Raw genomic sequence first — 25193 nt, 5'->3', positions numbered from 1 at the left:
CGGGTGAGTGAAGAGTTAACAGGACTGAAGTTTGGCAATTGATATGCACAAGAACTGATGTGCGCAAAGCTGTTGAACAGAGGAGTTAACACGACTAAATAAGTCTACCAACCGATATGCGCAAGGATTGATATGCGCAAGGGTGCAGGATGGAAGAATTAACAAAACTGAAGAAGTCTGCCACCTGGAATCTGCATGGACCCCCGGGGAGGGAAGAAACAATAGGGAGGTATTGTGGTCTCACCTTGCTAGCAGGGTCCTTCCAAACAGACAAACAAACAGTCCTGTGACTGTGAAACTCACAAAAATCAGCAAAAGCAGTGTCTGCCCAGAGCCCCAGCCGTATAAAAAGAGACTTGGAAGCTAAGAGAGTTTGAGCAGGGACGGGAACGTGACCTGATCATCTTCTCTGGCTGGACTGTGAGTATTTCCCCCCCCCCTTTTCCTGGGACGCTGGGTTAAGGTAACTCCTCGAGGTCGAGAGTCCTCTCACTAAGAGAGTGAACAAGAAAGTTTTCAAGTAGGGATAAGCAGTGCTTCCAATTAATAGCGCAGTAATCAACAGTTTTGGGTTATCCTTTCTAAATTAGTAATCGCATTATTTTAATGGATGTTACTAATCCAAGAATTTGCGTGAGGAAATAAACATAATTTTTTATTACCTTACTGTCTCAGTTGTTACTATCGAACCTTCATAGTGTGACAGTCTTATCAATTATTACAATCTAATTATACCTTAAGTCAAGATTTATTGCCTACCCGCATCGGAATGAATCTTACATTGGTGAAGAAACTACTACAACATGATGACCTGTGTCAACTGTTAAAACGCATCCAAAACAATGGACAAAAACCTCTAATCACTGTTCATCATGATACAGAAGAGATACACCACATCTTGGAAAGAGTGAAGAAGGATGGAGAATATCATTGGTGAGAGACTCTTCTGGGATGGTCACCAACCACAACAGGGTTCTATAATGACATGTTGCACCCAGTAGTAGTTGTGTTAAGTTTAACCGTGCTATGCCTATTGCTTACAATCATATTGCACATAAGATTATGGAGAGTGATAGTACGCCTCGAAAGGCTTGGAGAACTCTGCTTAACATATTAGCAGGGCTGCTTAATAAAAACAAAGGGAAGACTGTTAGAGAATATTGGACTGAAGTTGTCTAGAGTTGATTGCTTAGCATAACTTGCTTAGCATTAGTAGCTAAATTTGCTGAAGCCTTAGGCTGCAAGCTGTGAACTCTCTCCTGGATATTACCTAGTTATGTGAAAGAGGGCCCCAGCGCTGGTTCAAGCTGGAAAGATAAAGAAGTTAGAACCAAGAGCAGAAGCTGCAACCTTGAAAATAGGATAAGAAGCAGCCTGCTAGAGACCATGAAGGAGCGCAATGAAGAAGGGGAAGACCCCAGATCTAAATATTACTATTGGTCCAAACTATTGCATAAGGGGTGGGGAACTTAGATTGTAAGGGTATAATAGCCCAGGAATTTCTTTGTTTAGGGTCCCTCTCTGGAGGCACCCAGCTCGAGCTGTAATTATTGCACGCGTGTAACTAAAATTTATTTTGTTCTGATCTGACTTCAAACTTCTGTGGGAACCTAGGGTCGGACTCTGTTATGGTGGCCGGTGAGCTTAATTTTCATTAACAGGTATACTGATCCAAAGTTAATGTAAGTCTGTACTACTTTTAGAATGACAGTGTATGAAGCAAAAAACCATGCATTTTTGTTTGATGGTAACTTCTTTATACAACTAAAATTGGAAAGCATAAAACCAAGGACTCAGAAGCACCATCTTCTGCAGTTGAAATATAGGCTATCTGAGAAAGAAAACCCATGGAAGCTAATATCAAAGGTAATTCACAGGTGCTGGGAAATACAAAGAAAAGTGAAATAAAGTTAAATGTTTACAGAATGCTTTGTCTTTTTTTTTTTTTTTTAATATATATATTCTCCATGATTTCCCTCCCTTATTTGATTTGGGCTTTCCTGTCCCATGTTTAACCAAAGACATAAGATAGCCCAGCTCTCTTGTGAAATACATATAAATATGCAGCTTAGAATATTTGGATTATAAGAGGTCATCTTTCAGAAAGGGTTCACTGGAGGAGTTTCTTCAAGATAACACTTCTGAGACCTTTCAATCTCAAGTTTTCTTAGAGTAAAGGCATAGTAGTTGCCTCTATCTCCTGTTAATAAAGTCTTATTGGGGGGGTACTACCAATAAATGTAATTGGTGCAGACACTCTTTTCTTCTAATATTCTTCTAATAATCCTAGAAACTCTTTGCTCTTAATTAACCATCCAAGTAACCCCCCCCCCAATCCACTGAAATAAGGGGGAAGGAGGGAGGGCGGGGTCCTGAGCTCTCCCTGCCAAAGGGCTCACTGCCTTGCAGATCTCTGCTGCAACCTGCACACTGCACACTGCCCCAGGCCCTGAAACAAGACATCCAGGGGCTGATAGCCAAGAAGAGGCCTCAGAGAGCAGTTTTGACATGGTGGGACTTTTTTCTCTGGCATAGTGAACAAGGAAATGGTCTTGCCATGACGGAGCACTCAGAGGTACTCTTTTGAGCAGCAGTGCCACAGTCATTACCTTTCAAAATGGGCAAATAAGGAAAACTTCCAAAGACAAAGTATTTCTTCAGAAAAGAATTGGCCTCTTACAACAAGTTTTCCCAGATGCACATACAACAGTGAGTGATGTTTCAAGGGCTCAGAGCTTATTTTTTGTGCTGAAAACTAAGAAAATCACAGCATTGCTTTTGGACCCTGAAAATTGTTGCCCGATGCTCAAGCACATTCCTGCAAGTCGGCAGGAAATACTTGAAAGGTCATAGTTGAGAATCAGCTTGCAAAGTTGAGGTGGCTTTATGCAAATAACTCTGCAACCCCCCTAAGTGTTATGTTCCTCACCTTTCCACATGCTCCTCTCTTCTCTAAGGGAGTCATTTCTAACCTGACAGTTCAGGTGTCTATCTCAGCTGAGCACATTTTGCAAGGTGTCACTAGGTTGCTGGAGGCCTGCAGGTTCTGCAATTCTTGCCAGGATCTCCTGCCAGGATGCTAATTAAATCCCTGCTTTCAGCTGATCACATACAACTAACCTTACCATCATCATCCAAGCCATGTGCCTGCTGCTGGTCTATCAGCTGCTAAGGCAGGAGTGACTTCACATGCCCATGCCCCAGCCATAAGCCTGCTGCTAGCCTATCAGAGGCTGAGTCAGAAGTGACCTCCCAAACAAGAACACAAACCTTGTCCACCAGAGAAGCTGAAAGGCCATCAGCAGCCATGTGGGCTTGGTAGATGATTGTAAGGTCACCTCTATCTGAGCAGCTGATGTGCCAGCACTTGACTAATGCTTGGGGCAATTGTTTGTGAGGTCACTTCTGCCTGAGGACCTGATAGGCCGCCAAGCGGCACAGGGCTAGGATGTTGATTGTGAGGTCATTCAGAAATGAGTAGCTGATGGGTCAGAAACAGTTATGTGGCTTGGATAGTGACTGTGAGATCACCTCTGTCTCAGCCTCTGATAGGTCAGCAGCAGGCACATGGCTCAGGTGATGATTGTGAGGTCATTGCTGCATGAATACCTGACTGGATGGAAGCCAAAAACATGCTGAGGTCATTTCCCTAAGGGAAGATGAAAGACCAGCAGCAGGCCCATTGGCTTGGCAGGTGATTATGAGGTCAGTTGTATCTGATCAGCTGGTAGGTCACCAGGAAGCTGATGGCTGGGGGCATTTTTATGAGATTAGTTGTTTCTCAGAAGCTCATAGGACAGTAGGAGGCCCACAATCATAAAGATGAAAGTGAGGTCACTTCTGCCTCTACAGGTGATGGACCAGGAGCAGGCATATGGGTGGGAAAGTGGCTGTGAGGTGACTTCTATGGGTGAAGCTGATAGGCCAGCGCTTGACTCCTGTCTGGGGTAAGAGGTTGTGAGGTCCTGCCTGCCTGAGTACCTGCTAGGCCACCAACAGGCACAGGGCTAGGATGTGGGTTTAGTGGTCACTCCTGTCTCTGGTGGGTGCGACTTGGTCTGTGCAGAGAGTGAGGAGTGGCATGGACAGCCCTGGGCTGCGAGTGGTTTTGGGCCACTGGGCTCTGTGCGAGACACAGAAATATATTTTTTAATGGTGCGGGCCTGATAATAGCAGAGATATTTAGAAAATGTCAATAAAAAATGAAACAAGAAAGAAAGAAAGAAAATGATCTAAAATGAAGAAATGTTTTGTTACACTTTCCAGCTTTTAAATTTTTTTTGTGTTCTTGTTGTCTGTCTTTGCTTTGTTGTCTTTTTTTTAATATACTTTTTTTTTTTTTTTTTGAAAAGGAAAGCGATTTCCAGAATTGGGGTGGGATGCAATCACAGGGTCCCTGACGGCTGGTACCATTGTAGGTGCCCTGGTCCACTCTACCCACCCTCTATCTGCAGATTCAAGGGGCTCCGGTCTTCCGCAGGTCCCCTGTGAGAGCTGCCAGGCCCAGGCAAGTACCTCTGATACACCAGGGCCTCTCCACATGCCACTGGGTGCTTGCGGTTAGAACAGAGCTCTGCCTGAAAAGGTGGAGAAGAATTTTCAACATTTAAAAAATATGAGCACACTTTCATCAGCTAAAATGACTAATTTTAATGTCCACTTTTCCCATGATAAAATAGTGGAAATGTTCAGGCAGGGTATGAATCTCAGGAGAAGAAATCTTGATCTGCCCCTCAATTTGTTACCACTGCTCTGTCTATTATGCTGTGGATTTAACCTCAGTAATTCCTCACATATTTTCACATGTCCTGATTAAATTGATCATTTCTAAAGGCATCTTTGCATCAGACTATCTGGACATGTCTTACTCTTTATCCATCAGATACCTCTCAACTCTCCAGCTGCTGCTCTGAGCTTCAGGGCGTCTGAAGCCTGCCTCGTCGTTCAGGAGTCTTACTGTCTCTTTAGCCAGCTCCTTAGTTCTGTTTCTATCTTTCCTTTCCTATCTATCTGTCAAAATCATTTCAAGGAGGGTTACTCCTTGTGGAAAGTGGACCACACTGGAGGCAGCTTGCACTTAACATACAGTTGAGGAGTGTCTTTTACCTTTTATTAAACTGTATCCTATTTTATTTTTGCTTGTTGGCAGTTGAGAAAAATCCTCCTGTGTCTGCAGCTAGTTGTCTAAGGAAAGCAGGTGGGAATTGGTACGTAGGAGCTGTAACATTCAGCTACAGACTCGAGTGGAAAAAAGTTAGATTTTAACAAGAGTCATGTAAGTCCCCAGTGGCTGATGAGAGAAATGGCAGGGTTGGGGAGGTGAGGAGGAAAGTTGTCCATAAAGGTCTCATATGGAAAATACTGCTTTTCCTACATGTCTGGACTTCATTAGGAGACCCTCTGGGTCAGTACAAATTGGAGAATGTGGCTATCACTTATTCTGTAAGCTGAAAAATAAAGGAAGCTTAAAAAGGAGAAATCCTTTCTTTTTCAGGTGCTCATGGAAATCTTGCTCTTGTAAATACACTCCTGAATCCTCTCCAATTAGGCACACAAGAATTGAAGAAAATTAGGGGGAGTGACATGCCTTGTTAGGGCTTTTTGCATTTTAATGGCCTCTCGAGTGTATTTGGTGCTGAGTCTGTGAACCTGAGGGGGGGCCTTGAACTGCCTCTCAAGACTGAGGGGACATTGAACAAGCCTCTCAAGAGATTAAAAGCAGAAGTAAATTCCAAAGTTTCTTGGAGCGTTAATGGGTCCCACTGAGGGCTGTTACCAAAGAAGACTCCCCAGGGGCTGATGAGAGCAGAAAGCTGGAGGCCCTGATTGCAGGTAGGCAAAGGTAATGTGCAGGTAGCTCTGATGCCAAGTAAGCCTTGATGTGTTTTATCAAGCAGAATGGCCAGGCACTGACACCCAGCCCCTGGGTAGGGTGATCTTTTCCCTCGTGCTTTGCTCAGGGCTCTTCCTGGGGGCAGTGTGAGGGTGGGAGTGTGCAACGCTGAGTGCAGGACAGTGATATAGCACCTCCTGAGTCCCCGAGTAGGAGGAGGCAGCGAAGTGCTTTAAGGAAACATCTTCTTGAGGGCCTCAGTGGCAGGGACCATGCCATAGCCAAGAGGACAAAGAGCTCGGTTTTGTATGCAGCCTTCAGCCTTGGCAGTGCCCATGGCTGTCTCCACCACAGGCTGTCCTATGCTGTCCCACGCCTGTGTCTGTTTCCCTGAAGACTGCAGACACCCAACCTGCTTTGCCACCTTGTTCTCACCCATGGATGTCCCTACCTCTACTCATGTCTCTCGGTCCTCACTTGGTATTCCTTGAATCAGAAAGCCAGGGGCTGATCACAGACTCCCTCTAGGTGACCTGTAGCACCACAGCACTGCCCTTCAAGTGACATTCCCTTTTCCTGATGTTACATCTGAACCCCACAAGCTGCTGTTTGTGGCTTTTTTCCCTTCTCATGCTTTTTCCCACTACCAAGAAAAGCACCATCATCTCTGAAATCACCCTTCAAGCAGTCACAAGCTACTACTCTCCTGCCCTTCACCTCCACTTCATCAGGCTAAAGAAGCCCAGGTACCCCAACCTCTCCTCATGGATGCGGTTATTCCTCCCTACTCACAGGACTTGACACTTCTCTTGTAAATCTCCATGAGGTGTCTGTTGGCTGAATCACCCAAGTTTCTCAAGGTCCTTCTAGACTGAAGTTCCTCTGTGTCAAAAAAAAAACCCCAAACCCAAAACCCCAAACCCACAAAACAGGAAACGGTAAGCAGGTGTGGGCTGACTATATGAGAGGGGATAAGGATGTTAAAAGGCACAAACTTAGAAGGGGGAAAGGGGGGGAAAAAAAGGGGGAAATTAAAAGTGAAGCAAAGGATTGATCAAGATCGTTTGGGGGAGTCCTGCCAAGAAGCCCTGCACCTGAACAATTCTGAATGGAGGAGGAGAAGAAAGCTGACCTACTTCCACTGTTAAGGGGAACCCATGTGCTTTCCCTGACATCGGCAAGCTAAGACCCAGAGGGGGAAGAATCACAGACTCCATCAGGGTGGAAGGGACCTCAGGAGCTCTCTAGCCCAGTCTCCTTGCTTGCAGCAGGGTCAGCTCTGGGCTCAGCCATGGTGCTCAGGGCTTGATCCTGTCTGGTCTTGGAAACCTCCGAGGGAGGAGACGGCACAGCCTCTCTGGGCAACCAGTTCCAACGCCTGACCATCCTCTTAGTGGAAAAGCTTCTTATCCCCTGCATGAACCTCTCTTCTTTCAACTTATGCCCATTGTCACTTGTCCATCTACCACGCACCATGGTGAAGATCCTGGCTCCATCTTCCTGGTGACCTCCTTGTAGCCTTTGGAAGGCTGTTATGAGGTCCCTCCAAAGCCATCTGTTCTGCAGGTTGAACAAGCCCTGTATCTTCACAGACAAAGTGCTCCAGCTCCCCAAGTATCGCGAGGGCCCTCTGCCAAACTTGCTCCCAGTTACCGACCTCTTTCTTTTCCTGGGGACCCAAACTGGATGCAGTACTCTATACGTGTTTGAATGAATACTGACTAGAGGGGGATCATCCTTTCCCTCCACCTCCTGGCTGTGCTCCTGGTCCTACAGCCCACAGTGCTTTTTCACCTTCTTTGCTGCCAGGGAACGCTGCTGGTTCATATTTTGGCTCCTGTCCACCAGGACCCTCAAGGCCTTTCCGCAGAGCCACTCCTCAGGCCCCAGCCTGTAACACTGTGGGGTATTGGTCTATGCCAGGTGCAAGACCCGGCATTTGTCCTTGCTGAATTTTGTGAGGTTTCTGAAGCTCATTCCTCCTGCCTGCCTATGTCCCTCTGAATGGCAGCCCTCAAGCATATGACTGGTCTCCCCTTCCATTTTGGGGCAATCTACAGGCATGATGAGTGTTGCTTCCTCCGTGTCACTAATAAAGATGATAAACAGGACAGGTTCCTGGAGAGATCAGCGGTACTCCACTTATCTCTGGCTACCAGGGAGAGTGCTACCCATTCACCAGTGCCCTCTGAGCCTGACTATCCAAGCAGCTTTTTACCCATCCGGTTGTCTATCTGTCTAGGCAGTAATGTTCTAACTTGCAAACAAGAATATTGTTGAAGACAGTGTCAAACACCTTGCTAAAGTCCAGAAAAAAGTCTTTTACTCTTCTCCAGCCACAAATACAGTTATTTAATCATAGAAGTCAATCATGTTGGTGAGGTACAATTTACCCTGGGTAAATCCATGCTGACTGTTCTCTATCACCTTCATCTCCTTCGTGTGCCCAGAAATGTGATCTGAGAGGATTCACTCCATGACACACTCCTCACCAAAGTGAGGCTAAACTGCCTGCAGCTTCCCAGGTTGTCCTGTTGGCCTTTTTTGAAGATGGATGTAACATTTGCGTTTTTCCAGTCATTGGGACCTCTCCCTATCTCTCCAGCCTTTCAAAGACGATAGCGAGTGGCCTTGCTATGACAGCAGCCAGCTCTCACAGCATCCTTGTATATAGCCCATCCAACCTCATTGACTTGCATAGTTTGAGTTCTCACAAGTAATCCCTCACTAACCTCATCCCCTGTTGGTTGTTCTCCTCAGGAGTCCTGACTCAAGGCACAACAGTCCGGGAGACCTTTTTTGTGAAAACGGAAGCTAACAAAGCATTGGTTTCTTCAGACCTATCTGCATCTGCTGTTACTAGATTCCCTGCCCCATTCAGCAGTGAGCCCGCCTTTTCCTTTTTATTCTTACTGGAGCAGTAGCAGCTCATCCTCATGCTCTTGACATCCTCTGCAAGTGTCAATCCTAGGGGAGCTTTGTCTTCCCAAACACCATGCCTACTTTGCTAGACAATATTTCTAAATTCCTCCTTGCAGCCTCTCTCCTCTCCCCCTTCCTGTACGCTGCCTTATTGTCCTGGAGCTCAGGTGCAAGCTCCCTCTTTAGCCAGGCTGGTCCCCTGACATGGCTACTGGTTTTACTGTGCATCAGGATGGACCACACTTGTGCTTGGTGGGTGCTGTCCTTAAAGCCCTGCCAGTTTTCCAGAGCTGCCGCTCATGGGCTCCCCCACTGGTCCCGAGGACAGGCCCAAGTCTGCTCCTCTGAAGCCCAGCCTCTGTACTCTGCTGCTGTCCTTCTTCGCTCCCTTCAGGATCTGCGACTCCACTTTTTCACAGTCACTGTAGGCGAGGCTGACACTGACTATCCCATGCCTGAGCAGTTCCTCCTTGTTTGCAATTTCCACATCCAGGAAAGCATCACCTTTATTGGACCATCTGGCAGCTGTGCTAAGAAGTTTTCCCTGACGTCTTCCAAAAACCTCCTGGACTCCTTGCACTCTGCTCTTTGTCCTTCCAGTGAATGTCAGGGAGATTGCGGTCTCCCCATAAGAACCAGAGCCCGTGAGCCACAGATTTCCTCAGGTTGCTTAAAGCAGATTGCGTCCACCTCCTCACCCAGATCACATGGTCGGTAGCTCCCATCACAGTGTCATCCTTCTTCTCATGCTTACCCACAAGCTCTCATGCAGCTCCTTGTCCATCCCAGGGAAGAGCTCCATACATCTGAGCTGCCCCTTCACAGAAAGGCCATTCCCCCTCCTCATCTTCCCCAACAGTTTCTCCTGAAGAGCTTGTACTGTGCTATCGTAGACCTCCAGTCATGTGAGTGATCCCAGCACATCTCAGTTATTCTGGCAATGCTGTAGTCCTGGGACAACTTGTGCATCTCCATCTGCTCTTGTCTGTGCCCCAGGCTGCATCCGCTTGCATATTTTTGGGTTGCAGAGCCTCAGCTGTGGCCCAGAGCACAGATTGCTCATGGTGAACCATGTTACCAAGAGTCAAGGACACTGTATGTGCAATGGCCCACTTCAGTGCAGGGACATGCTGGCATAGACAGCAGGTGTCAATGTAATGGTGAAAGGAGGTTCCCACTAAGGGAGCAAACCCTGCAGCACCTGAGGCTGGAGGAAAAGAGAGCTGGGCTGTGCAGAAATGGCAGGAAAGGGCTTTGCTGCCTGAGCTGGCTTTGTAGCACCACAGGGCCTGTGAAAGAGGTCAACCGATCTCCAGGAAGGACAAGGTGTCACTGAAGAAGTCCCTGGGCCTGAACAGCCTGTGATCCAGCCATCCTGTGGACATCATTAGCACAGTCCCTGTTCATATCATGTGGGATGAGAAGAGGTTCAGGGGTGGGAGAGCTTGAAGGGTTTGAGAGTGCAGAAACTACAGCGGAGGCCTTGGTGTCATGTGCCTCCCAGTTATGCAGCTGCTTGAGTGTAGATGGGATGGACTTTGTCTAGAGGCAGTGGTGGAATTCAGTTATTTGGGCACAGGCAGAAAACCTGAGATGCCCTTGGGAACTTGCCCAGCAACCACCCCAAAAGGATATGGCTTTCCTGTAGGTCCCATGCTGTATCTGCTAGAGACCTGTGGTTGTGCTGGACACCCCAGGCATCTGACATGGTCCTGCCTATGATCGATTTTTATGTCGTTAATTCAAGGCTCTGCACTGAATTACATTAACTGTTTGCGATGTAGAGATGTGCATGAGTTTCAACTTCCTGGTGAGTGGAGCTCTAGGAGCAGTAGTAGGCATCTAGTGTCATTTCAGATGGCCAAGGAAATTCCCCACCTGGCCTCCACCTCATGCTCTAGAAGGATGCAGGTCTCACACTTGCTCCATCACAGCAAGCAGACACTGGCACATGTCTGGGAACACCCTGTCTCTTCAAAGGTCACCAGGTGTTTGTGTGTGGGCAACTGACTCCCAACCTCCATCTCCGCTGATTATAATGGGAGCTTAGACAAGGAGCTTGCATGCAGACATCTCTGTTGAGCACACTTCAGCTTTGGCAAGGGGAATCCCACCTCCTGTGTGTTTGTGGAGTTCACGGGAGGGATCTGAATCCCACTCTACCCCAGGAGCTTCTAAACTGGCATGACATGCCCAGATTGACTCATCTGAAGCAATACCTGAACCCTGGGAAAATGAGCTCCCTTCATGTCCCTGTCTAGGTGTCCTGTGTAGCTAAGAGGTGAGAATAGGGGTGTCCAGGGTGGGACATTTCCACGTCTTGTAGATAACCATCCCCTGATGTAACAAATTGCAATATTGGAATCAGTCTCTCTCCACTGTTTACAGAGAGACCATAGGTCTACCTCAGTGAACATTTCCCAGGAGAAGGGAGCACAAGGGAGAGAGAAGTTTATGCCTTCTGCACAGCCTCTGCCAGGCTCCTGGGATGGAGGGAGCTCCTGGCAACCTGGCAGCACTGCGCAGAGACAGCTCTGTGCAGGAGCAGCTCTTCTGCAAAGAGCAGCAGGGCTCCGGGCACTGCCTGCTCTTGCTGACAGAAGATGACAGAAGACAGAGAGAAGTGAAAGGCAGTCTGGAGTGGGAGGACAGAGGAGAGCTTATTGTGGGAGAAATCTTCACAGCCCTTGACACGGTAATTCTGTACTCCTGGCTGTAGAGCAATGCTACTGAGGTTCCTGGAGGAGTCTTCTAAATCCATCCCATCCCATGACTTTTTTTTAAGGATCACTCTCCCAGCTTCTCGAGTGCAAAGGAGGAGGAGGAGATGCTTCAGAGCAGGGATTCCCTGCCACACTGTCAGAGGGACAGGGCATCCTGCTGCCTTCTCCCAGGATCGCTGCAGGGGGATGAAGCCATGGTGTGCACACAGGTCTGCCCAGAGCTGTGATTCAGAGCAGTGTCCCTGCACCCCAGGGTGCTGTGTGCCCGGGCAATGACTCTGCCACCTGCAAGGGTCAGCACTCAAACTGCCCAGGGAGCTCCCCATGGCACTGCTGGGAGAAGCTCTGGGTGGGAGGATTGACCCCCCAGTCAGGGCAAGTTCATTCTCCCATTGAGAGGGTGCTCTGTGGGTCAGGGCTGCTCACAGCTCCATCTCACCCTGGGAGCATTTCTGGAGGGGGGGTTCCAAAAGGAAGATCAAGGCAGGGGTGCCTGAAAGGGAAGGGGCTTTCATAAGTCTCTGCTTTCAGTTTTATTCTCTTTGGGTGGCATGAAATGTTATTGGATCTGTCAGGTTTACAGGGGATTGAGACTCCAGAACAGCAACAGTGAGAGAGGAACAATTCTGGGAGGAACTCAGGAAATCCCTTCATTCACCCCTCAGCCTACAAACAGAGCCAGCATCACCTTTCCAGCCTCATCAAGGTTTGTCTCATCTGCTCCATAGCACCTGCAAACTTGGAGGTGCCCCTGTGCAGTGCCCTGCCCCCGGGAGGTTTCTGTAGGGCAGAGCTGAGCACCCAGTGGGTGGGATGGGGTCTGTGAGCACTGACAGGGGAGAGACGTGGGGACAGAGAAGCAGCTCCCCGCAGGGACAGCTCCAGGCAGCAGTGTCCTGGTCAAAGAGTGAGTGGAAACTACAAACTTCATTGCCTCCTCTCCTCTCCCAGCCAGCACTGCCCTTGGCCCTCAGTGCTGTGGGGTCTCGGTCATGCATCGTTTCCTCGGCAGCCAGCCATCCAGAACAGGAGAAACTGCTAAGCGCCCTCATGTCTCTCCATGTCCCTGCCTCCCTTGGCAGAAATATCATGGTATTGCTTCATGTGTCCCCACTTGTCCATGCCGCTCTTGTCCTTCCCCTTGGACTTTCTGGGCAGGGGGATTTCAGATGCAGTTCAGACAATGACCCTGTGGGTCCTGTCACATGGACGTGTCCTTGACAATGAGCTGCCAAGTCCCCCTCTCACCTCTGGGGCTCTGGGCAATGCAGTGGGGGGTGGGGAGGTGTGACAGTGTGCTCCTTCCCCCCCCCTCCCCGATGTGCTCTCTCCCCCTCAACCTAACCTCCCTGTAATCAGCATGTAGGCAGGGGCTAATTGAGCAGGCACCAACTAAGACCTGTCTAGCATGCAAATATGACTATGAATCAGTCATCTCCCCCCCCCCCCCATAAATAGGGGGCAGCCCAGAGCCCATTGAGCTCTCCTGCACAGCAGCGGGCTGCATTGCAGAACCTTCTTTTGAGCAGGGATGCCTCTCAAGGTTACTCTTCGAGGCTGAGACATTCCTTACCCACAACAGATCCTTGGTAAGTGATTAATAGCATGCTAAACTTTGCTAAGTTATATCTCTGATTGATTGTGCACATAATCCCTTAGACGTAAACCGCTAACCAAGTCTGAGACTACGATTGGATCCAGCCACACCTAGGCTCCTCTTAGAAGGAGTTTAGAAAGCAAGGGGGTCCTTTCTGAACCTCGTGACTCAACGGGAGGGTCCCCTTCACACATGCTCCTTTAGACATAAACAGTTGACGAAGTCTGGGGCTAAGATTGGATCCAGCTGCTCCTAGGCTCCTCTCAGAAGGAGTTTGGAAAGCAAGGGGGTCCACTCTGAACCTTGTGACTCAACGGGAGGGTCTCCGTTGCATGTGCATCTGACCCTGTCCTTCATGCAGTAAATAACTGAGTGAACCTTGCCAGTCAAACCTCGTTAAATCATTCTTATTTATGACTGAACTTTGTTAAGTCGCTGACTTTCCACAATAAACATAGTGCTGCTTCCCTCTTATGAGTGAAGTGCATCACTCCTCTGTGAAAGGGGGATGGCTGGGAATGAGCCAGCTCTCTCTTCAGGACACCCCATCCATAGGACATTTGACCATTTGACTCTGGGGTTTCTGCCTAGGCTGCAAGCCAACATGGGGAGAGGTAATGTCTGCTTTTGGGGGAGGGCAGAGTTGTAATAAATAGAAAGTTTTGCTCAGAGAAGTCTGTCCTAACTTGTCAATGTCTTTCCCTCGCTGGACAGTCCCCTGTGCCCAGAAGAAGCAAATGTCCAACAGCAGCTCCCTGAACGAGTTCCTCCTCCGAGCATTCGCGGACACACGGGAGCTGCAGCTCTTGCACTTCTCGCTCTTCCTGGGCCTCTACCTGGCTGCCCTCCTGGGCAATGGCCTCATCATCACTGCCATAGCCTGTGACCACCGCCTCCACACCCCCATGTACTTCTTCCTCCTCAACCTCTCCATCTTCGATCTTGGCACCATCTCCACCTCTGTCCCCAAATCCATGGCCATTTCCCTCTGGAACAGCAGGGCCATTTCCTACTCAGGATGTGCTGCCCAGGTCTTTTTCCTTGTCATTTTCATTTTGGCTGAGTACTTTCTTCTCACCATCATGGCCTATGATCGCTTTGTTGCCATCTGCAGACCCCTGCACTATGGGACCCTCATGGGCAGCAGAGCTTGTGCCAAAATGGCAGCAGCTGCCTGGGGAAGTGGTATTCTCAATGCTGTGCTGCACACTGCAAATACCTTTTCACTACCACTCTGCCGAGGGAATGCTGTGGAGCAGTTTTACTGTTCACTTCCCCAGCTCCGCAGGCTCTCCTGTTCGGGCTCCTACCTCAGGGAATCTGGAGTTACTGTGGTTAGTGCCTGTGTAGTCCTTGGGTGTTTCATTTTTATTGTGCTGTCCTACGTGCAGATCTTCACCGCTGTGCTGAGGATCCCCTCTGAGCAGGGACGGCACAAAGCCTTTTCCACATGCCTCCCTCATCTGGCCGTGGTCTCCCTGTTTGTCAGCACTCTCATGTTTGCCCAGCTCAGTTTGTCCATCTCCTCCCCAGCTCAGGATCTGGTGATGGCAGTTCTGTACTCGGTGGTTCCTCCAATAGTGAACCCTCTCATCTACAGCATGAGGAACAAGGAGCTCAAGGATGCGCTGAGGAAACTGATCCAATGGGTGCAATGTCGGCACCAATAACTGTCCCATGTGCACACACTCCCTGTTCCCAGGGTACCTGACATCAAAGCTATGTGTTGTTCATTTCTTTCTTTCTTCCTTTTCTCTGATGCCTTCTTGTAAAAAGGAAAAAGTTTTGGTTTGTGCCACTTCTCAGGAATCTCTCATTTGAATCTGACCCAGAGACTGTGTGGAAACAAGAAGGCATCTTTCCCCTTCATCAGCAGAGATGAAGCCCACTAGTCTGAGCTCCCTTGCATGTCCTCAGTGCAATGAGAAGAGTTTCCCTTGGAAGTGTCATTCTCAGCTCTGACAGCAAGGGAGCTCGGGGGGGCAGAGTCAGGCTCAGAGCAGTACAGACAGGGTGTGACCATGGTTCCTGTTTCACTGGGAGTGCTCACATCCCCTGGCCACAGTCAGGGTGGGATCTCACATCCCTCTCCTGAGAGGGTGGCTGCCAGCTGTCATTGTGGGCTTGTACCTTCCCTCTACAGTGCTCCAATGCTCAGTGGAACAGGAGGGGAGTGGAGGAGAGTCTGCATGCAGCCTGTGGGGACAGATCCTGTGCTCCTCAGGACCGTTCCCCCCACTGCCACAGCAGGCATTTCATCACTGAAGCCTTCACATTGGGGCTGCAGCTTCCCTGGAGACAGGGCCACCAACAGCAGCAGGACTGTCCCTTCTCAGAGCTGTTCTCCTCATTGCCACACTGTCTTGCCTTCCTCTGAAGTGTGTATATGGCCTTAGTGCTCCTGTAACGTGGTGCTGGTAGGGCTGTGCATGTGTTCTATGAGCACAGGCACCACCAGGCAATGGGCACCCTTCTGCCAGAGCTGGCCTCCAGAATAACTTTTCTATAATAAAAGTGGTTCTTATCAGTGACCTACATGAAGTCTGGCCTTTCTTCAGAGGCTGGAGTCAAAACTACGCCCAGCGGATTGCACTACAAAAGGGCCTGCTGCTCTGCTTGTGAAATCTGTGGGTTCCGGGGGTGAGCTCAGAGCCCCAGTGTGATCTGACACACTCACTTGGGGAAAGGCTCTCTGGGGAGCAGGAATGTCCCAGGAGAAAAGCAGGGCAGCGTTCAGAGGTAGAAAATGAGAACAAGAAACGGTTTCTCTGTGCACCAGCTTGGGGCAGGCTGCTCTGTCCCTGGGCAGCAGGAGCTGTTGGAGGGGCTGCAGGGCCAGGGCTCTCGTGCTGTGCTGGGCAGCGGGGTGGGCATGGAGGGGCTGCAGGCAGACAGGGAGGGGGATCTCCTGGACACAAGAGCAGGGGAGACAGAGAGTGACTGGCATCATTGTGGGGCCTCCTCCCCTTCCGAGGAGCTGCTCCCCTTCTCCTTGGTCCTTGCCTGAGTTACAATGTGCACATGTCTGTGCCCGGCACTGCACCTCTCGGGTGCTGACCTGACCCTGCCCTCATCCTGCTGACCTGACTCCTCGTCTCTGCCTCAGACCTGCCTCTACACTACAGTCAAGGAAGCCTTGGTAAGGAAAGCTGGGATCTAAGAAGATCCCAGAGAAGGTTGTAGGTCCCAAAGGTGACCGTATACGCCCACAGCAACAACCCTTGCCTGACAGCCAATTTAAAGGTGTAAGGAGTGCCACAGATTTGGACCCTCTACCCAGGTAACACTGCATACAGAGTCTTAGCTGGTTGAAAAAGCGAGGGCAGCCACTTGGGTGTGATTTTATAATGGATAGTTGGGAGAGCAGGTTTTCCTGTATCACAGCTCAACTGTTTATGCACCATTTGTGACAGGGGTCCTGCTACAAAGAGTATGCTGTTGGGAGCAGCAAGAGCAGGGCTGCTCCGAACAGGAAGGGGAGTCGGGAGCCGAGGGTGCCGGCAAGGCAGGCAGGGCAGTGACCCACCGACGAGAGGTCCTGTCCCACAGTGCCCGGACAAGAGGAGCAGAGCAGGTTTGGGGATGGTAACCAGGGTCAGGCACAGCCCAGCAGTTGCCAGACAAGGCTGAATGGCTTCAACCAGCCCTGCTTTGTACAGGAGGTTGGACTAGAGACCTCCAGAGGTGCCTTCCCACCAAAACTCCTCTGCGACTCCATGAATGGAAAGACCCTGGGCACAGAGACAGGCTCTGCCTGTCCCATCGGCTGCACTCCCAGTGGGTGAGGGGCAGAGTCCTTGGCCAGCCCCACACTCCCTCGTCCTCCTCTGCCTCTGAGCAGGACAAGGCCTGGGTCTGGGATAGGGCCCTGCTCACAGCCCCACCACAGGCTGCTCCCTGTAAAGGGTGAAACCCCGACATTCCCAGCATGGAGCTGATGCCGAAGCAGCAACCAGAGCTCAGCCGGCCCAGTGGCCTCAGCCCTCCCTGGCCCAGCTGTGGGGCCCCAAGTGGGGCTGGTCACCCTGCCCCACTGCCCCCCATGCTCCCTGTCCCACCATGCGTCTTCCCAGCCCTGGTGCTGGCCAGCTGCCCTGGGCTGGGGCAGTTCCAGCCCCCAGCGTGGGGGAAGGGACACAGACAAGGTGGGTTGGGAGAGGGCAGCTCCCCTCTGCCACACTGGGGCCGGGGCTGGGGCTGGGCACAGCTTTTCCCAGGGAGCTGCCTGAGGAGACGCTCCAGGTGATCCTCCACCTCTGCCCTGGCACAAACGGTGGAAGGGGGACAGGCATCAAGACCTTGTCCGTGCACGCAGGCGTGGAGCGAGGAAAGCCAGAGCTCAGCTGGAGCTGGAATCAGCCAGGGATGGGGTGGGCAACAAGAAGGCCTCCTGTCATTAGATGCAGATACTATGGCAGTGAAATTCATCATTACCGAGGCTTGGTTGAATACAATCCAAGACCTAAGTCACCTTTTCCCTCCCTAGGAACTGCCAATCCCCTGGATGACTGAGTGAAATCCACTACTTGACCAGCATACCATGGAAAGTATCCACCTTGCAAGTAGTAAGCATCCTTGGGGACTTTGTTAACACTCTCGATGGTGTGGTGTTATCACCAGGGAGTATGTGGGCAATATCTAAAAATACAGGACCCCTCACGTATCAGACAATTCTGACCCTTGTGTTGGGCAATCCTGGATACTGTCTCATAAATGTTGATGCACTCTGCAATAATCCAGGGAACCCACAGTGGCTGGCAACCTCTTCTGTGACATGGCGTGTGAGGCCCAACATATTTAAACCCACCAGTGGGGCAGTAGAAACCAAGGTATCCACCTGATTGCTCACACCAACCTTACCTTCTGCTTAAGTGTCAGCAGTCCCTGTCCAGGAGCCCGGACTTGAGTCAGAGAAACTAATGCTCACATTACAGGAGGAGACAACACCCCCCAATATGATCACCATACTAACGAGTGGTCTATTAAGTCTGTCCTCTTACACAACTGTGCACATGTAAAAACAGCAGATAATTCCAACAAAGGGTGGCAATGTCCACAGGCCATGTAGCCATTAGGACTCATTATGGGAGTCTGTGAGCCAGTTAACCACTGACTTCATGGCTCATGCGCCACGGTGGGCGTATGCAATTTCAAATTTCCCTGACTCCCACTGCCACTACTGCAATACCAATAATAGCTGTCCAAGGATTTCTGAAAAGATTGGCAGTTTTTACCTCTGAAGTACATGCATTTTATGGTAAGATTCGATGAGACAATGTTAACATTAGTAAGATATATTCAAATTGCTCACAATGGACAATACCATATGTGATCAATAGTTTAAGTCCCATTGGAAAACCTGCAGAGTTAGGGATCTTTCCACTGGATTGGAAGCTGTGGGATTGGGCGCAGGAGTGTTGAATTCCACGGACTTGGAGATCGTTAATAATAAAGTGCCTAGGCTAGGACATTTAAGCAAACAAGCTATAATTGGTCAGACCATGCATATTGCATTATGGGTAAGGATTAAAGTGCAGGCTAGCATGGGTGACACTGTTGTGGGTGTTTACTACAGGCCACCTGATCAGGAAGAGGAAGTTGATGAGGCCTTCTACAGACAGCTGGAAGTAGCCTCCCGATCCCAGGCCCTGGTTCTCATGGGGGACTTCAACCACCCTGATATCTGCTGGAAAGACAACACAGCTAGGCACAAACAGTCCCGGAGGTTCCTGCAGAGCATTGGTGACAACTTCTTGACACAGGTGGTGGAGGAGCCAATGAGGAGAGGTGTGCTGCTGGACCTCGTACTAACAAACAAAGAAGGGCTGGTTGAAGATGTGAAGGCTGGGGGCAGCCTTGGCTGCAGTGACCATGAGATGGTGGAGTTCAGGATCCTGCGAGGAGGAGGCAGGGCAATAAGTAGGATTGCAACCCTGGAGTTTAGGAGAGCAAACTCTGGCCTCTTCAGGGACCTACTTGGAGGAATCCCATGGGTTAGGGCCCTAGAAGGAAGGGGGGTTCAAGAGAGTTGGTTAATATTCAGAGATCACTTCCTCCAGGCTCAAGAGCGGTGCATCCCTATGAGTAGGAAGTCAAGCAAAGGAGGGAGGAGACCTGCACAGATGAGCAAGGAGCTCCTGGCAAAACTCAACCAGAAGAAGGAAGTATACAGAAAGTGGAAAGGGGGACAGGCCACTTGGGAGGAATATAGGAACGTTGTCAGAGTATGCAGGGATGAGACAAGGAAGGCTAAGGCCCATTTGGAATTAAGTCTGGTGAGAGATGTCAAGGACAGCAAGAAGGGCTTCTTCAAATACATCAGTAGCAAGAGGAAGACTAGGGAAAATGTGGGCCCTTTGCTGAATGGGGTGGGTGCTCTGGTGACGAAGGATGCAGAGAAGGCAGAGTTACTGAATGCCTTCTTTGCTTCAGTCTTTACTGCTCAGGCCAGCCCTCAGGAACCCCAGACCCTGGAGGCAAGAGAGAAAGTCTGGAGGAAGGAAGACTTTCCCTTGGTGGAGGAGGAGTGGATTAGAGATCATTTAGGCAAACCTGACACCCACAAATCCATGGGCCCTGATGGGATGCACGCACGAGTGCTGAGGGAGCTGGCAGACATTATTGCTAAGCCACTCTCCATCATCTTTGAAAGGTCATGGAGGACAGGAGAGGTGCCTGAGGACTGGAAGAAAGCCAATGTCACCCCAGTCTTTAAAAAGGGCAAGAAGGAGGACCCAGGGAACTACAGGCCAGTCAGCCTCACCTGCATCCCTGGAAAGGTGATGGAGCAGCTCATGCTGGAGGCCATCTCCAAGCATGTGGAGGAAAAGAAGGTGATCAGGAGTAGTCAGCATGGCTTCACCAAGGGGAAATCATGCTTAACCAATCTGATAGCCTTCTATGATGGAATGACTGGCTGAGTAGATGAGGGGAGAGCAATGGATGTTGTCTACCTAGACTTCAGCAAGGCTTTTGACACTGTCTCCCATAACATCCTCATAGGGAAGCTCAGGAAGTGTGGGTTAGGTGAGTGGACAGTGAGGTGGATTGAGAACTGGCTGAATGGCAGAGCTCAGAGAGTTGTGATCAGTGGCGCAGAGTCTAGTTGGAGGCCTGTAGCTAGCGGTGTCCCCCAGGGGTCAGTCCTGGGTCCAGTCTTGTTCAACTTCTTCATCAATGACCTGGATGAAGGGACAGAGTGCACCCTCAGCAAGTTTGCTGATGATACAAAACTGGGAGGAGTGGCCGATACGCCAGAGGGCTGTGCTGCCATTCAAAGAGACTTGGACAGGCTGGAGAGGTGGGCAGAGAGGAACCTCATGAAGTTCAACAAAGGGAAGTGCAGGGTCCTGCACCTGGGGAGGAATAACCCCATGCAGCAGTACAGGTTGGGGGTTGACCCGCTGGAAAGCAGCTCTGTGGAGAAGGACCTGGGAGTGCTGGTGGACACCAAGTTAAGCATGAGGCAGCAATGTGCCCTTGTGGCCAAGAAGGCCAATGGTATCCTGGGGTGCATCAGGAAGAGTGTTGCCAGCAGGTCGAGGGAGGTGATCCTCCCCCTCTACTCAGCCCTGCTGAGGCCACATCTGCACTACTGTGTCCAGTTCTGGGCTCCCCAGTACAAGAGGGATGTGGCGCTACTGGAGCAAGTCCAGCGAAGGGCTACAAAGATGATTAGGGGACAGGAGCATCTCTCTTATGAGGAAAGACTGAGAGAGCTGGGCCTGTTGAGCCTGGAGAAGAGAAGGCTGAGCAGGGATCTTATCAATGTGTACAAATATCTAAAGGGAGAGTGTCAAGAGGATGGAGCCAGACTCTTTTCAGTGGTGCCCAGCGACAGGACGTGAGGCAACGGGCACAAACTGAAACACAGACGCTTCCATCTGAACATGAGGAAAAACTTCTTCCCTGTGAGGGTGACAGAGCACTGGAACAGGTTGCCCAGAGAGGTTGTGGAGTCTCCTTCCCTGGAGATATTCAAAACACGTCTGGATGCAATCCTGTGCAGCGTGCTCTAGGTGACCCTGCTTGAGCAGGGGGATTGGACTAGATGATCTCCAGACGTCCCTTCCAGCCTCAACCATTCTGTGATTCTGTGATTCCGCTCCGAGCAGGGGCAGGTTGTGGCACAGTCTCTCCCTCCTCATCACACACTCACAGCATATTCATATTTAAAGCAGAGGTTGTCAGGAAGCAGCATTTCCATCCCAGAGCAGAGGAGGGTATTCTCGGACTGGTTTCCATCCTGAGAAGGAATAAACCCAGACTGCCCTGTCCTTTCCCATGGGATGAGAACATCCCAGTGTGCTACAAAACTCTCCCCTCTTCCCAGAGACAGGGTTTTCTGACTTAGGAGAACTTTGGGTACCACCTCCCGCCCCTGCTTGGAGGCTTTCATTGCATTTCTTCCTCCAGCTCATGTTGAGTAAAGCCATTCACTGCCAGACAGCTCTTTCATCTCTCCGAACAAGCTGCCTTTTCTGTTTCTGTTACCAGCTCCTTCAAGGCAAAGACTTCTGCTTCCTGTGGTTTTCCTTCCTCCCATTGCTGGAGGGACTTCTGGAGCAGCTGTTTCCCCGAGCAAGCAAGACGGCCCACGGAAAAGGTCCCAAGGAGATCAGCCCACAGCCCCATGGGCCCCTCCCCACAGGGACACCCTCCAGCCTCCAGGATCCCCCCACGGGGCAGAGCCAGGCTGAGGGTAGGGACCAAGCCAGACGTGCTGTCACTGTGACCTCCCTGTGTCAGCAGTGACCTCAGCACTGCTGTTCCAGAGCTGGGAGCGGGCTGGTGGTGGGAGAGGGCCCAGGATCAAGCTCTCCACTCCTGCCTGCCACAGGGAGCTCCAGCCATGAGCCAGGCAGAGGGGCTGTGGGAGAGCAGGAAGGCAGCACTGCAGATGAAGAGGAAGGTGGGGCAGAACCATCTGGGACCACCGCAGTCACGCTGCAGTCCATGGACGTGGACCCCCTGGAGGAGGAGGAGCCCCCAGAGGCGGATGAGCCGGAGGGGCAGCCCACCCCACAGCTCATCACCCTGGCCGAGGGGCCAAAGAGGAGGAGGAGGCAGTGCTAGCCTAGCAGGGGGGCTCCCCACTCCCCACCAGCCAGGGCACGCCCCCCACCCCCCCAGAAGCCCATGCTGGCGCTGGTGTCCAGCTGAGGGGAGCTGGGCTGAAGACGCTGGGGGAGGCTGAGGAGTGCTGGGCTGTATGCCATCTCCTGGCCTGCACCTGGCAGCTGGGCCCCAAGATCTGCCCGCATGGGAGTCCCATGTCAGCTGGACAAAGTCAATGGGCTATGAGCAGAGGCAAGAGCATGTCTGTGCGCAGCTGGTTGCAGGACTGGGCTCCCCAAAACCATAATCGCTTTCCTTCTACTGAAAAGCAGCAGGACTAAGACATATATTTCACAGGCACAGGAGATGAGGGACTGTCACCAAATACATGTCTAACAACAGAATTTAGGAAAAGGAGAACGTTCAGTGCAAAGCGACTGTGGTCACAACTGCAAGATTCACATTTGCCTTCCTAAGAAACCCTTTGAGGAGCCTTGAAAAAGCACGAACAACAGGAAATGTACTTCATGTCTCTCCTTAAGGTTTGCATCTCCTGAAGTGCTGTGGAGCTCCGTGTCGTGCAGGTATACGATGACACAACATTGCTGCAGACAGACAATTCCAGCTGATGCAATGCCCAGTGCCACCACCTGCGGCTGCTGCAGATTCATGTGTATCAGAGGCTAACAGCACAGAGACAAATGTCTTCTTCCCCTTCTCTGCTAGAGTGCATCCTCACAGGTGTTGGAGTTCCCCTATTTTTACAGCATTTCCTGATCATTTCTGTATTGGGCACTCAGCATTTCCTCTTCTGTTCAAGAACTGTGGCAATAGCACTGGAGTTTACGAGTCAGCAGGGCACGAGAGGAAGGGAGCATGAGTTACGGGCTCTCAGCTCTCCAGGCAGAGAGGAGGAATGAAACAGCGACACAGGATCCCTTAGTCCTCCTCTCTCTGGGAGCAGCGGAGAAATACGCCTACCATTCAGCCGTCACTGCCCGCAGTGCTGTGTCCCAGGCAGCTCAAATGCAGCCAGAATCCCCTGACAGACAGTGGATATTCTGGCCACAAATGTGGCCTTTCAGGATCTTTCAGGATCAACAATAGAAGGAACCTCTGTGGTCTAAAAAGGGAAATCTAATTTGATGTGCACATCTGAATGCATCAAAAAAAAAAAAAAAAAAAAGAGAGAGCAACAGGGGAAACAGGAGAAATCTTTTCTCCCTTTAGCCTTTGTTCACATTTTAAATGCCATGTCCTCTTTTACCAGCTCTGAAGGAATCAAGGTCATTTCTTCAGTGGTCAAATCCGACAGAGATCCACAAACTGGAAAGAGGCAACTCCCTTGATTTATGCTGCTTGTGGCTCTGGCGCTTGATAGGGAGCTTCCCACACTGGAGACTCTCTGAGAATAGCCTGATGCAAAAAGAAGAAATACATATCTGGGACTCTTGATTGAACTCTGCATTTATGATACCGGAACCCATATTGCTTTCATGTCCCCAGATACTCCTTTACCAGCTATGGTTAACTTGCTTACTCCCTCTCTGCTTGTCACATTGCAATGGTTCATGTGTCGTGGTTATGTCTGAAAGCACACAAGTGACAATTTCTCCTCCGGTGTTATTTCTGTGTTTCACACCATGTATGACTTGACCTGAAAGCTGTATATTCCAAGTGACAGCTGAGCACATCAGAAGCTGAGTGCAATAAAAAGTTTTTCTCCCTTGCTTGGTCTTGTTCCTGGTGGGGGTCTGCTTCAGGCTGGGCTGCCTCTTGCAAGATTTTGTCATCTGAAAAGGATGCAAAGGACAGAGAGAAGCGAGGGAAGGGGGGAATTGCAAAGGTGACAAAAACAGAATTGAAGAAAGGGAGCCAGGATAAGAGTTACCCATTTTCTGTTCTCCTGCTCTAGGAAAAGCAGGAAATGGAGACAAAGGACAGAAAAGACACTCTTCCCTTCTCTTCAGAAGTCTTCAGGCAATCATTTGTATATCCTTTGTAATGAATCCATGGCATTAGCTGCCTCCTCACAGACATGCAGCTCGGGGGTATGATTTTATTCAGGCGTTGACAGAGGCACAACAGGGAGGGCAGCATGAAGAGGCTCTGACCCGGCTCTGCAGTACAGCCACAGGGCAGGGGTCTGCAGGGGGTCCTCAAGGAGCCTAATGAGCAACAAGTCCACCTGCCAAACCTCAGCACTGGTGTGGGGGGATGCTCCCAGCTTCCCCCCCACCCCCCGTACACATTTGGTGCCAGTTACAAGTAGCCTGAATTCCTGTGTTTTACACTCCAAAAGGAAGGATGTCAAGACTTGAAGATAAGGCCTGCTTGGGCACCTGGACCTTGAGAAACAAAAGCCTCCTCTCACTGCTGGGCCAGTGTTAATTGCTGTGGTCAGGACTGTCTCCTCCTCATCAGGACCCTGAGAGGTAACACCTGCTTTCACTGCTGGGGCCCCACTGTGGACTGGAATTAATTCCTTCTTAGCCCAGCTCTGGGATCTCTCCTTGGGACCCCCACTGCAAGAGTAAAGCAGTCATCTGCAGTCACTCAAACTCCTTTCTTCAGTGCTGAAGAGTGTGCAAGGCAGCTAGCCTACCATTGGGGGTGTTCGGCCACCCCCCCTTACCCCATGACTATGGGTGCGATCGATCCTCATAACAATGACGGAGGAGAGTTGAACCCTGCAGCAGCCAAGAGCCAGGGACCGCGCCTGCGTGAAGAGAACTGCAACTGGCCTAGCGACTCCACCTGGCAGCTGCAGCAAGGTCTTGAGCTCTGAGAACTGCAGGTCGCGAGTGAAAGCCAAGGCAGCAGCTGGAGAGTGCAGGGATGCTGTGGCGTAGTGGGAAGGCGAAAGGCTCTGGGTGAGGGTGGTGGAGCTGTTGGGGAAAGTCGATGGGCAATAGCTGCTGTTGTAGTGTCCGGCGGAAGGGCAGTTGTCAAAGGTTTTGATTAAGCTATGAAAATGGGACTTTTTCCTGACTTGGCAGCTTAAAGTGATGCCCCCTGAGAAGCTGTGCTGTCTGCTGCTGTGGAGAAAAAGGGTTTTGCA

The 25193-nt window shown here is 50.5% G+C and overlaps 1 protein-coding gene across 1 annotated transcript; it reads left to right on the top strand.

Annotated features, from left to right (window-relative positions):
* The first annotated feature begins 13812 nt into the window (after positions 1-13812).
* Positions 13813-14745, top strand: LOC136996280 (olfactory receptor 14C36-like). Its single transcript, XM_067317207.1, has one exon. It carries the CDS (start codon positions 13813-13815, stop codon positions 14743-14745), a length of 933 nt encoding a protein of 310 aa, XP_067173308.1.
* Positions 14746-25193: the final 10448 nt, after the last annotated feature.

Source organism: Apteryx mantelli, unplaced genomic scaffold (genome assembly GCF_036417845.1).
Source record: "Apteryx mantelli isolate bAptMan1 unplaced genomic scaffold, bAptMan1.hap1 HAP1_SCAFFOLD_33, whole genome shotgun sequence".
In the NCBI taxonomy this organism is placed as follows: Eukaryota; Metazoa; Chordata; class Aves; order Apterygiformes; family Apterygidae; genus Apteryx; species Apteryx mantelli.
This window is presented reverse-complemented; position numbering and strand designations above follow the sequence as displayed.